General features: G+C 33.2%; 1 protein-coding gene across 1 annotated transcript in view; it reads left to right on the plus strand.

The window, feature by feature from the left end:
• gxylt2 (glucoside xylosyltransferase 2) overlaps positions 1 to 14565 on the plus strand; it is a 58083-nt gene that overhangs the window by 42226 nt on the left and 1292 nt on the right. The window contains exon 6 of the mRNA XM_030135490.1: positions 9638 to 9810. Coding sequence (XP_029991350.1) covers positions 9638 to 9810 — 173 coding nt within the window. The remainder of the gene's footprint in view (positions 1 to 9637; positions 9811 to 14565) is intronic.

Consider the following 14565-nt stretch of genomic DNA (forward strand, 5'->3'; position numbering starts at 1 on the left):
GCGAAGAAGATAAAATATATTAAAAAAAAACCCTAAAACTAAACTAAAACTAAGCATTTTAGAAAATAACAAAAACTAATAAAAACTAGCAAACTTGCTCTAAAAACTAATTAAAACTAACTGAATTAGAGAAAAAAAAAGTCAAAACTAAATAAAACGAAACTATAATGAAAAATCCAAAACTATTAGAACCTTGTTAGAAACAGAGAAAACTGAAGAAAAAGTGACTTTTTCAGCGAAGATATCAATAATTGAATGTAAGAACAAGTAATTCCATCCCCTGGCATTGATCAAACTCCATGGGTTTTACTGGTGAATCAATGTTGCAGAAGATGATGGTGTTTCCACGGTAACTACGGAGTCTCTGAACGTCCAAATGGGTCATATCTGATGACCATGTAAAGATGACAAACTGTATTTTACATCAATTATTTACATGTATTGATAGGATTAGTGGCTCAACAGGTATGACACATTTCAGATCAGTAGACGCTTTTGTTCGTCAGTGGAGGTTTGGGTCTTGACGGGTTAATTAATGAAGAATTCAAACCCAAGCATAGCATTTACAGTTTATGTAGACCACAGGGAAATGTTCTAAAATGCATAATTTCATTTAAAAAAGCAAAATATCACTGCTTTTAGATCCGTGCGTGTTTCAGTTGAGCCTTATTTTCAGCGTCAGCAGGTTTCAGTTGTGTCTTCTTTGGCTCTTGGTAAAATCGGGGCTCATTTCCCTCATGAGGTAGCGTCTGCAGGCTAACAGCCGACTCCGGCAGCAGACGGACCTCCAGCTGCAGCGGCCAGATGTGCACATTAAGCGCTCGGAGCCATCGGCAGAGCTGGCACCGCCACTGTTTGCTTGAAAACAGAGCCGAGCCGAGTGTTTGTTTTACATGATATGGCTCTGAGCTCTCCTCCATCTCCAGAGGAATACACTCCAGTTCTGACCTATTTTTTTCTTGTTCTGCAACCGGAGCAGCAGTAACAGCCGGATGACTTTCATCTCTCTGCAGGGGTTTAAAGGAAATCAAATGGATCTGACCTAGAACATATTGGTATATGCCCCATATTATGTCACACTGAGCTCATTTAATATCCTACAGAGATAATGTAGACGTTGACTTTAAAATACACGTGTATATGCACTATTTTTTCCTCATATTCATACATCCGAACCTCGCAGCTGCACTAATTATCACCAGGTCTGATGCACTGGAACAGTTGGAGGTTGATTGCTTTGCTCATACATACGTTGTATTAGAATATGTTGTTCCCAGAGGGTTTTGTATACATACAAATAAATTAATACATGGAAGGAGAGATATAAACAAATAAAAAACCAAACAAACACACTGACAGTGGAGGTGGGAGGATGGTATTCTATTAACTCTGCACCCAGACCGCCATGAATTTAACACTGAGCTGTGTGTGATTATTGTGCAGTGTGCAAAGACGACAACTGTGAAACTGTGAATCAGACTATCTGCAGATTTAATGAGGCTGAAGTTATGATTTTTTTAAAGACATTTTTAAGGTATATTTGGTCAAATTTCTGACCTTCCATTCACATAAACAAGAGTCGAACAGTTCTTGTTTCAGTCTACTAATATTACATTACATTAAAAAAATACTGAAATGGAAAGAAAATATGCTAAAATACAGTAAGAAACACAAGAAATACACTAAAATGTGCTGAATGCACAATCAGGCTAATTGCAGATTTGATGAAGCTGAATTTCTGGCTTTTTAGGACATTTTTCAAGACATCTTTGGTCTAATTTCATTCCTCATACTTATTGTGTTGAACCAGTCTGAACCATGTTTCAGTCCAGCTTATATTATATTTCCATTTGTCCACAACTAATGTTTCTGTTACTGATATTGTAGCGTCTAAAGCTCATACCTGAACCCCTCCACTGACAATGACTGTTGGAGTTATACACCAGCATGCAAAAAATACACTACAATACAGTAAAAAACACAAAAAATGCATTGAAATATACTAAAAAAGTGCTAAATTGCACAAAATATACTAAAATACACATAAAATATGTTAAAATACACTATAGTAAAATATGCTGAAATACAATAAAAACAGTAAAATGTGCTAAAATCCACTAAAAATCCACTTAAAACACAAGAAATACACTAAATGCACACTCTGGCTAACTGCAAATTTGATTAAGGTGAATTTTTGACTTTTTAAGACATTTTTAAGGCGTATTCGGTCAAATGGTCAAATTTCAGACCTTTCCTTCACATAAATACCAGTCCAACAGGCCCTATAGTTGTTGTGTTGAACCAGTCTGAACCATGTTTCAATCCTCTAATGTTACATTTCCATTTGTCCATGACTAATGTTTCTGTTACTGATGCTGAAGCTGTTAAAGCTCATACCTGAACCCCTCCATCCATCAATGATTGTTGGAGATATACACCAACATGCAAAAAAATACTATAATACAGTAAAAAAAAAAAAAAAAAACACAAAAAATGCACTGAAATATAGGAATTAATATGCTAAATAGCATAAAATATACCAAAATACACATAAAATATGCTTAAATACACTACAGCAAAATATGCTTAAATACGCTAAAATATGCCAAAGTGCACTAAAAAGTGCTAAATTACACAAAGAACACAAGAGATACACTAAAATATGCGGAATGCACAATCAGGCTAATTGCAGATTTGATGAAGCTGAATTTTTGGCTTTTTAGGACATTTTTCAAGACATCTTTGGTCTAATTTCATTCCTCATACTTATTGTGTTGAACCAGTCTGAACCATGTTTCAGTCCAGCTAATATTATATTTCCATTTGTCCACAACTAATGTTTCTGTTACTGATATTGTAGCAGCTAAAGCTCATACCTGAACCCCTCCACTGACAATGACTGTTGGAGTTATACACCAGCATGCAAAAAATACACTACAATACAGTAAAAAACACAAAAAATGCATTGAAATATACTAAAAAAGTGCTAAATTGCACAAAATATACTAAAATACACATAAAATATGTTAAAATACACTATAGTAAAATATGCTGAAATACAATAAAAACAGTAAAATGTGCTAAAATCCACTAAAAATCCACTTAAAACACAAGAAATACACTAAATTACACTAAATGCACAGTCTGGCTAACTGCAAATTTGATTAAGGTAAATTTTTGACTTTTTAAGACATTTTTAAGGCATATTTGGTCAAATGGTCAAATTTCAGACCTTTCCTTCACATAAATACCAGTCCAACAGGCCCTATAGTTGTTGTGTTGAACCAGTCTGAACCATGTTTCAATCCTCTAATGTTACATTTCCATTTGTCCATGACTAATGTTTCCGTTACTGATGCTGAAGCTGTTAAAGCTCATACCTGAACCCCTCCATCCATCAATGATTGTTGGAGATATACACCAACATGCAAAAAAATACTATAATACAGTGAAAAAAAAAAAAAAAAAAAAACACAAAAAATGCACTGAAATATAGGAAAAAATGCTAAATAGCATAAAATATACCAAAATACACATAAAATATGCTTAAATACACTACAGCAAAATATGCTTAAATATGCCAAAGTGCACTAAAAAGTGCTACACTACGCAAAAAACACAAGAAATACACTAAAATATGCAGAATGCACAATCAGGCTAAATGCAGATTTGATGAAGTTGAATTTCTGGCTTTTTAGGACATTTTTCAAGGCATCTTTGGTCTAATTTCATTCCTCATACTTATTGTGTTGAACCAGTCTGAACCATGTTTCAGTCTAGCTAATATTATATTTCCATTTGTCCTCAACTAATGTTTCTGTTACTGATATTGTAGCAGCTAAAGCTCATACCTGAACCCCTCCACTGACAATGACTGTTGGAGTTATACACCAACATGCAAAAAATACACTACAATACAGTAAAAAACACAAAAAATGCATTGAAATATACAAAAAATAATGCTAAATTGCACAAAATATACTAAAATACACATAAAATATGTTAAAATACACTATAGTAAAATATGCTGAAATACAATAAAAACAGTAAAATATGCTAAAATCCACTAAAAATCCACTTAAAACACAAGAAATATACTAAATGCACAGTCTGGCTAACTGCAAATTTGATTAAGGTGAATTTGTGACTTTTTAAGACATTTTTAAGGCATATTTGGTCAAATTTCAGACCTTTCCTTCACATAAATACCAGTCCAACAGGTCCTATAGTTGTTGTGTTGAACCAGTCTGAACCATGTTTCAATCCTCTAATGTTACATTTCCATTTGTCCATGACTAATGTTTCTGTTACTGATGCTGAAGCTGTTAAAGCTCATACCTGAACCCCTCCATCCATCAATGACTGTTGGAGATATACACCAACATGCAAAAAAATACTGTAATACAGTAAAAAAAAAAAAAAAAAAAAAACACAAAAAATGCACTGAAATATAGGAATTAATATGCTAAATAGCATTAAATATACCAAAATACACATAAAATATGCTTAAATACACTACAGCAAAATATGCTTAAATACGCTAAAATATGCCAAAGTGCACTAAAAAGTGCTAAATTACACAAAGAACACAAGAGATACACTAAAATATGCGGAATGCACAATCAAGCTAATTGCAAATTTGATGAAGCTGAATTTATGACATTTCAAGACGTTTCAATCCACTGACGTTACATTTTTTTGCATGACTGTTTCTGTTATTGAGGTCGAAGCTGTTAAAGCTCATACCTGAACCCCTCCACCCATCAATGATTATTGGAATTGTATAGCAACATGCATAAAATATTAGAATACAGTAAAAAGACATAAAAATGCACCAAAATATACCAAAAAATAGGCTAAATTACACAAAATATACCAAAATACATATAAAATCATCACAAGAAAATGGCTTTCATCAGAAAGCCCAACGTTGAGCATGTGGATGGACATTACAGTGGACATATATAAGATGGAGAGACTCACTGCAGAGGTGAACTATAAGAAGGACTTGTTTGTTACGCGCTGGAAGAAATGGATGGAATACATCATGCCATGCAGACCAAACTTTGATGCTTTTATTTTTGTATAGAAAATTAGATATAGTAAATGCAATAACTGCAATTCACTCCCTACTTGTTAATGTTCTTTTTTGTTTGTTTCATTGTTAAAAAAATGGGACATTCAGACTAATATACTGTTGATGACATTTAAAATGAATATTTTTGTCAGAATTGATGCTGAATGTCAATAAAGAAGTGAATTTTAAAAAAAAAACACATAAAATATACCAAAATACACTAAAATGCATGAAAAATACACTGGTAAAATACACTAAAATATGTAAAAATACAGATTCAGTTTTTCTGCAGGTTTGATGAAGCTGAATTAATGACATTTTCAAACTGTTTTTCAATGCGTCATTGGTCAACCGACACCAATTACACATTCGACTAATCCTGTTCAAAGGTTTAAGGATTAATTATTAATTTTAAGGATAATTACAGCTTTAATTGTGGATAAATGTGAAACGTTTTAAAGACCCCCTGGTGAACTGACATGTCACAGCGTCTAATTTCATCCCATATTTTCAACACAAACAGAACCATGACGTTCCACAGACTGAAAAACACTCACCTGAACTCCACATCATGCAAATAACTCAACAAAATGGAACAAATTCTCTCTTCAATATGTAACAACGTCCTCATTTTGTAATAGTAAACAGCCTGAATTCAGTATGTATAATTCATATCCCGAGCTTATGTGAAAAATAATAAATATTGCAGTGGCTGTTACCGAAATGCGAGCTATTAAAGTCACTCCAGCGGCTGCATTTGGAATAATATGAAGCTTGTTGATAGTCTTTTTGCGGAGCCCTGTCAAAACAGCATTGCCGTTGTCAACAATGCCAGGAATGAAAATATAAAGTTTTTCCAGTTCAGCTTTTTAATGTGAAGTCTTTAAATTGGCTGTGCTGTGTAAGATGTAAGACATAAAAGATATTAAAAAAAAAACTAAAAACAACTATAACACAGGCGTTACATTATTTAAGCTGTTGTTTTTCAATCACCACTGCTCTTTTTTTATCAGACTCCACTGTTATTTCTGTAAAAATGAAGCTAAAGTTTTACGTCTCATTATGTAACAGCACATCGCTATTGTGAATTAACTTAGTGGGTCATGGATAACACTGGGTTACAAAAAAATGTTTTTTGCAAGTTGTCTAGGTTTTTTTCAACTGAATTAGGACCGTTTTGCAGCGCTAAATCCAAAAATGACATCAGTTTTTCTCAATCAGGTCAGGTTTTTTTTGCTAATTTGATTTTGAAAAATTTGATCTTCTCACAAAATTGATGACATTTTTGTGACTTTATCAGTAAATTTTTTATATAGTTCTCACCCAAAATAGGTTTTAAGAGAAAAAAAATCATTTTCTAACAGGATTCCTGTTAGGTACAATGGTGTATTCACCGCAGATGTAGCAGAATACGTCAGGCTTATTTTTGCAAGATCTTCTAGTCGAAGCCATTTCATTCACCTGTAATATTAAAAAAAACATTAATCATAAATTGGCAAAAGTAAAATCTTCAGAACTCATTTATTGCAAGAAATATGAAAGAATTTTGTATCATATGATGTGAAAATGCCCATAAATGTAAGCAAAAATGTTAAAAAGCCAATATGTAGCATAGTTCAGAAAGTTGACCTGATTGAGCAAAATTAATGTGATTTTTGGATTCAGCACACCAAAATTATCCTGAATCAGCTCAAAAAACTTAAACAATAAATTTGTTGTTGACCAGTGTTATCAGTGTAACAGGAGTAAAACAAGAAAAAAAAAAACACACACCAGAAGGTTTTCAGGTTTATTTCAGCTGTGAAAGCACCTCTACATTACAGATTTTTAACATTATAACAGTTATGGGTTGGCTGTTACATAACGCACCTGTTTTTTTTTTTTTGTTTTTTTTAAAGTTTTTATTGAATTTTTATGAACACACAGTCACCAAAAACAACCCAAAATCTAACAAACAAACAGACAACACCATTCCGGGTTCTGTAATCGGTCCATTTATTCCATTTTTTTGTTCATTTGTGCTTCTTATAGTTGCAGTTTGTGAATTACACTGGTCAACAACAAATTTATTGTTTGTTTTTTGAGCTGATTTAGGATCATTTTGGTGTGCTGAATCCAAAAATCACATTGATTTTGCTCAACCAGGTCAACTTTCGGAACTATGCTACATATTGGCTTTTTAACATTTTTGCTTACATTTATGGGCATTTTCACATCATATGATACAAAATTCTTTCATATTTCTTGCAATAAATGAGTTCTGAAGATTTTACTTTTGCCAATTTATGATTAATGTTTTTTTTAATATTACAGGTGAATGAAATGGCTTCGACTAGAAGATCTTGCAAAAATAAGCCTGACGTATTCTGCTACATCTGCGGTGAATACACCATTGGAACAGGAATCAAGTCACAAGTTTCATAAAGTGTGCTTACCAATCTTATTTTGGTATTAATTCTTATATTTTGTGTGAAGATCAAATTTTTCAAAATCAAATAAGCAAAAAAACCCTGACCTGATTGAGAAAAACAGATGTCATTTTTGGATTTAGCGGTGCAAAATGGTCCTAATTCAGTTGAAAAAACTTAGACAACTTACAAAAAACATTTTTTTGTAACCCAGTGTTATCAGCGTTACAGGAGTAAAACAAGAAAAAAAACACACACGAGTAGGTTTTTAGGTTTATTTCAGCCATGAAAGCACCTCTACATTACACAGATTTTTAAGATTTTAACACGTATGGGTTGGCTGTTACATAATGCACCTGTTTTTTTTTTTTTTTTCTTGTTTGTTTTTAAGTTTTTATTGAATTTTTATAAACACATGGTCACCAAAAACAACCCAAAATCTAGCAAACGAACAAACAACACCATTCCGGGTTCTGTAATCAGTCCATTCATTCCATTTTTTTTGTTCATTTGTGCTTCTTATAGTTGCAGTTTGTGAGTTATTTTTTCTATTATATATATATATATATATATATATATATATATATATATATATATATATATATATATATATATATATATATATATATATATTCCTTCAATAATTGTGATCCATTGGTCCTTTGTTGGTGGTTCTGTCTTTCCCCAGTTCTTTGTTATAGCTTTTTTGCAAACCACTAAAAGTACCTTAACAAAGTACATGTCATTTACCACTACACTTCCATCAAACAAGTTACACAAATACAGTACTACATAATGCACCTGTTTTAACCCTTTCATGCACAAATTATGAGAACCTTAATCAAGACTTTTTTTTCCTGAGTGTTTTTATTCTTCTTTAGGCATGAAAAAAAACAATGCAATTGAAAATTTTCTTATGAAAAATAAATAAATAAATAAATAAAAACTATATAAAAAACAAAAAATAAAGTTAAAAAAAGACATACTACTACTACTACTACTACTACTACTAAAAAAAAAAGATCTTATGAACCTATTTTACATGAAGTTGCAAAAATGTCCATTCAGCTGGACACCTTGCATTTAATTTTTGAAACAAAGAAACATTTATTTACAGATAAATTGTGTATTGTGTGAAAACTGGTGTGTGTGTGTGGGGGGCTTGTAGTTCTGGGGGTGAGAGTATGCTGGGAGATCTACACAATGTTACCAATTCATGTCAGAAAAGATATGTAGTGTCTTAAAACTTTAATAAAGATATGTGCAAAAACAAACAAACAAAAAAATCCATGAATATATAAGAGATCAGCTGCAGAATAGCTGTCCACTGTAGTGACCAGTATACATGAAAGGGTTAATGAAAATCTACATGATCCGAAAATTAAATGTAGGAAAATACGTAGTTATAACTGAAAAAACACAAAATACAGAGAATATTTGATTTTTTTTATTTGTATTTAATTTTATTTTATTTTAATATAAATAAAGGTTAAATAAAAAATAAAGGAGAATATTATAATAAATGGTGATAAATCAATTAAGAATGATTAAATAGATAGAAATATTTATTTGGGAAGTGCTAAGAAGAAGCACTGGGTCTTTAAGGGTTGAGGGTAGTTTGTAAATATCAACATTTTCTTACTGTTATTTCACTATTTTTATACTAAAACAAAGAAAAAATTGGGGTTGTCATTATTTATGAGTTATTATGCTATTATTGGACTGGTCCGGCCCACCTGAGCTTAAATTGGACTGAATATGGCACCTGAACTAAACCCCCGCTTTATTTAATGCAGCGTTTTTTTTTTTTACATAATACAGTTTGTTTGTGGTCAGAGAGTGAGTACAATGTGTTTGTGGATGTGAAAGTTTGGACCACTCCCTCTGTGGTGAAGATCTGACTTCTGCATGTGTTTTGTACAACATGTGCAGTGCAGACGTGTTTCTTAATTTCGCCTTTTCTTTCTTTTATTCTTCTGTTTTTTTTCCTTCCACATTACAAAACCTGCAGTGTCCCATGTCTGCCTTTCAGCCGTTTATAAACCGCCGTCGCCTCTTTGTCTCCACATAACATTTGAAGTGCGTGAGCTCCAAAATGTGTTGTGAATCTTTAATAAACTAGTCACTGTTGTGTTTTTTTTTTCTTTTCCAGAGTGTCTGTTCATCTTCCCCTGCCAGTGGAACTACAGGCCTGACCACTGCATGTACGGCAGTAACTGTAAAGGGGCCGAGGAGGAGGGCGTGTCCATCCTCCACGGCAACCGCGGGGTGTACCACGACGACAAGCAGCCCGCCTTCAAAGTGGTCTATGATGCAATACGTGATGTGAGTGTCCTGGTGTGTTAGTGTTAGTGGAGGACGGTGCTATTGACGAACAGCGCCCTCTGTTGAACAACTGCAGATACACAGTTGGGTTTGTGTCAGAACAATGCATAAGAAAGGGAACAGCATCTACGGCTGCATTCACACTGCATGCAACATCTGACTTTTTCACCCATATCTGATTTTTTTCATGAGTAGTATAATTGTAGTTTGTTCTTTGTTTTTCGAATCAGGCCACTTTCATATTCAAAATTGTGTTTTTTCCCTGAAAAGATAAAAAAAACTAGAAAAGCACTTGGAGAGCGCAGACATCCGCCGAGGCAGATCAGTCCCCCCCCCCCCCCCCCCATCATCACCAAAATTTTATCATTTGTTCCTTGTGCCAGTATCAACATTTCCTGAAAATTTCATCCAAATCCGTCCTTAACTTTTTGAGTTATCTTGCTAACAGACAGACAGACAAACCCTGATGAAAACATAGGCTAAAAAAAAGGAGGTATGGAATGGAAGGATCCCAAACTCTGTAAATGTTCCTCTAACTTAAAAATGCTAATAGATAAAAGACTTTGGTGTAGATTTTTGACATTCATAAATATGGCAACGAAACTGGTTAAGAATAGAATAGAATAGAATAGAATAGAATAGAATAGAATAGAATAGAATAGAATAGAATAGAGCTGTGGAAAAAATTATTAGATCATCAAGTCAAGTCATCAAAGACAATGGTTATACAGTCCAGTACTAACTCCTGTGTGTGTCATGTGACTAAAACAGACAGAAAAGAAAACATGGAATGCCTAAAAGCACTGTTTTTGTCAGTACAATGCCATAGATATTGATGTAAGAACTGAAGTGATTTTGGTTATTATCAAGAAAACATGGAAAATGGATAGATATCAGCTCTGAAATTAAACTGCTATGAGCTATTTTTATTGTTATCATTATATTTCTCCAAACAAATGTACCTTTAGTTGTACCAGGCATTAAAATGAACAAGAAGTTGAAGAAAACAAGGGGTGGTCCAATAAATTTTTCCGTGACTGTAGAATAGAATGGCAAAAGAATGGAAATTTTGCATTGATTTACCATCGGACTCATACAATAAATAATAAATAAGGCGTAAAGGATCAAATGTGAAAACAATTGGTTCCAGGCACAACAAACCCAGGCGGCTGTGGCTCAGTTGGTAGAGTGGGTTGATGACCAAAGGGTCGGCAGTTCGAATCCGGGCTCCGACTGTCCTCATGTCGAAGTGTCCTTGGGCAAGACACTGAACCCTAAACTGCTCCCAGTAGGGCCAGGCAGCCCCAGCAGTTGCCCACTGGTGTATGAGTGTGTGTGTGAATGGGTGAATGTGAGGAGTTGTAAAGCGCTTTGGGCACCATTAAGGTGTAGAAAATGAGCTATATAAGTTCAGTCCATTTACCATTTACCAAACCCCGCCCCTCGCACATATTGTAGTTTATTTTGGCATCGATCCAGCTGATGTCATCATGTCTATGCATGTGCTGATGTCAGCATATCAATTGCCTCTATATATGTGCCAAGTTTGATGTAAATTGAAACAAAATTGATGTTTTTATAGACTTTGAAATTTCGCCCATTATAAGTAAATGAGAAAAGAAAAAAAAAATATATTTTTTTAATTTGAACTTTGACCTACTTTCCCCAAAATGTAATCAGATCTATTCTGGGTCACAGGTAATCTATAAACCCAATTTGGTATAAATTCAACCAATAGTTTTGCTGCTAGAGTGTTAACAAACAAATAAAGTGAACCAAAAACAGTACCCCTTGCCTCCCCTTTGGGGGCCGGGGTAAAAATGTTCCAATGGAAGGATCCCAAACTCTATAAATGTTCCTCTAACTTCAAAACGCTAACAGAAAAAATACTTTTGACTAGACTTTTGGCTATCCTTCACAAATATGGCAAATATACTGGTTAAAAATAGAATAGAATAGAACAGAACAGAACAGAACAGAACAGAACAGAACAGAATAGAATAGAATAGAATAGAATAGAATAGAATAGAATAGAATAGAAAGGAAAAGCAAAAATGTAGAAGAACAGAAATTTCACTGCATTGATTTGCCATCGGACTCACACAATAATAAATATCGCATAAAGGATCAAATGTAAAAAATAAAGTATATTTTTACCTCTATATAACATAACATGCACAAAAAAACCCAAACAAAAATGTAAATAGTTGGCTTCATTTGGTTATAAAATGATGTAATGCACAGCAGAACAGCAGTAAACCAGTGTACTGTGGTGTACAGTTGATATTGAACTGCTATAATAAAGGTTATTTTATAAAATAATAAAACAACTTCAGATAAATCCACCCCTACTGAAGTCAGACACCTCCTAAACCCTCTGAAAACCTACTAGAAATACACCCTCAATCAACTTCAAAGCTGTTTGATTGAAATCTAATCTCATTTCATTTCACTCACGATAAAATGGTAAACAAGCGTTTCATTCTTTTTTTTTTTCCCCCTCTAAAATGTCGGACTGCTCCTTTAGAACCATCATCAAACGAGCGAGCGTTTATTCCAATCTGGGTCAGTTTTTAAATTTAGGATTTGTTTTCTCCAGCGGCAGAGTGGGTTCACTCTGCTTTGCTGAGATAAGCCTCTTAAACACTGGCTGGGTGGTAATTTATGATGAATGCAGAATCCCCAACTCCTCTGATGGAAACGTAAATACCATTTAGTCCTTGATACATTCCATTTAAAAAAAAAAAGAAGAAGAAACGATCCTATTTAACCCATAAAGACCCAACGCTACTTTTTGAGGCGGTTCCCATATGAATTTTTCAACCTTTTTTTAAGTGATTTATCACCATTTATTATAATATTATCCTCTGTAATTACCATTTTTCACTGTAAATCATGTATTTTCCTGTATTTAATTTAGATGTTCATGAAAACTCAGAGTTAATTCAAAGGTTTTTATATCAAAACAGAGAAAACTGAAGAAAAACGTGGCTTTTCTGTCAAATCTATCATTAACTGAACATAAACCCAGTGTCTCCATCCACTCTCATTGATCCAACTCCATGGGTTTTACTGGTGAATCAATGTTGTAGAAGATGACAGTGTTTCCACGGAAACTACGGAGCCTCTGAACGTCCAAATGGGTCATATCTGATGACCATGAAAAGATGACAAACTGTATTTTATACCAGTTATTTACATGTATTGATAGGATTAGTGGATCAACAGGTATTAAACAGTTTAGATCAGTAGATGGTTTTGGTTTTTGAGAGTTATCAGACTAAATACAGGGTTCTGGATGTTATGAAATGATGAATTCACCTCATTTTTTAAGTATTTTGCTCATTTTCTCCTCATTTTAGAAGGATTTGTTCACTTTTAAGCCATATTTCAAAGGTTTTTGGTTCGTTTTTTTTCCAATTTTTTCTAGGATTTTGTTCATTTTATTTTGATTGTACAACTTTTTGTACATTGTATCCTATGATAAAATGAAGTAAGACTATTTTACACCAATTATTTACATGTATTAACAGGATTAGTAGTTGAACAGATATTAAACAGTTTGGATCAGTAGATGGTTTTGATTTTTGAGGGTTATCCTACTAAATACAGTGTTCTGGATGTTATGAAATGATGAAATCACCTAATTTTTCAAGTATTCTGCTCCCTTTCTGAAGGATTTGTTCACTTTTATGCCATATTTAAAAGGTTTTTGGTTCATTTTTTTCCTGATTTTTCTAGCATTTTGCTCATTTTTCCCCCTTCATTTTACATGTTTTTGTAAATTTTATCCTATGAATAAATGAGGTGAAACTGTATTTTATACCAGTTATTTACATGTATTGATAGGATTAGTGGATCAACAGGTATTAAACAGTTTAGATCTGTAGATGGTTTTGGTTTTTGAGGGTTATCAGACTAAATACAGGGTTCTGGATGTTATGAAATGATAAACTCACCTCATTTTTCAAGTATTTTGCTCATTTTCTCCTCACTTTAGAAGGATTTGTTCACTTTTATGCCATATTTCAAAGGTTTTTGGTTCATTTTTTTCCTAATTTTATAGCATTTTGCTCATCCCCCCCCCCTTCATTTTACATGTTTTTGTACATTTTATCCTATGACTAAATGAGGTGAAACTGTATTTTACACCAATTATTTACATGTATTGATAGGATTAGTGGATCAACAGGTATTAAACAGTTTAGATCAGTAGATGGTTTTGGTTTTTGAGGGTTATCAGACTAAATACAGGGTTCTGGATGTTATGAAATTATGAACTCACCTCATTTTTCAAGTATTTTGCTTCTTTTCTCCTCACTTTAGAAGGATTTGTTCACTTTTAAGCCATATTTCAAAGGGTTTTGGTTCATTTTTTTCCTAATTTTTCTAGGATTTTGCTCATTTTTTCACCCTTCATTGTACATTGTATCCTATGATAAAATGAAGCAGGACTGTATTTTACACCAATTATTTACATGTATTAACAGGATTAGTAGTTGAACAGGTATTAAACAGTTTAGATCAGTAGATGGTTTTGGTTTTTGAGGGTTATCAGACTAAATACAAGGTTCTGGATGTTATGAAATGATGAATTCTCTTCATTTTTCAAGTATTTTGCTTCTTTTCTCCTCATTTTAGAAGGATTTTTTCACCTTTAAGCCATATTTCAAGGGTTTTTGGTTCATTTTTTTCCTAATTTTTCAAGGATTTTGTTCATTTTATTTTGATTGTACAACTTTTTGTACATTGTAT

This window comes from Sphaeramia orbicularis, chromosome 5 (genome assembly GCF_902148855.1).
Source record: "Sphaeramia orbicularis chromosome 5, fSphaOr1.1, whole genome shotgun sequence".
Lineage (NCBI taxonomy): Eukaryota > Metazoa > Chordata > Actinopteri > Kurtiformes > Apogonidae > Sphaeramia > Sphaeramia orbicularis.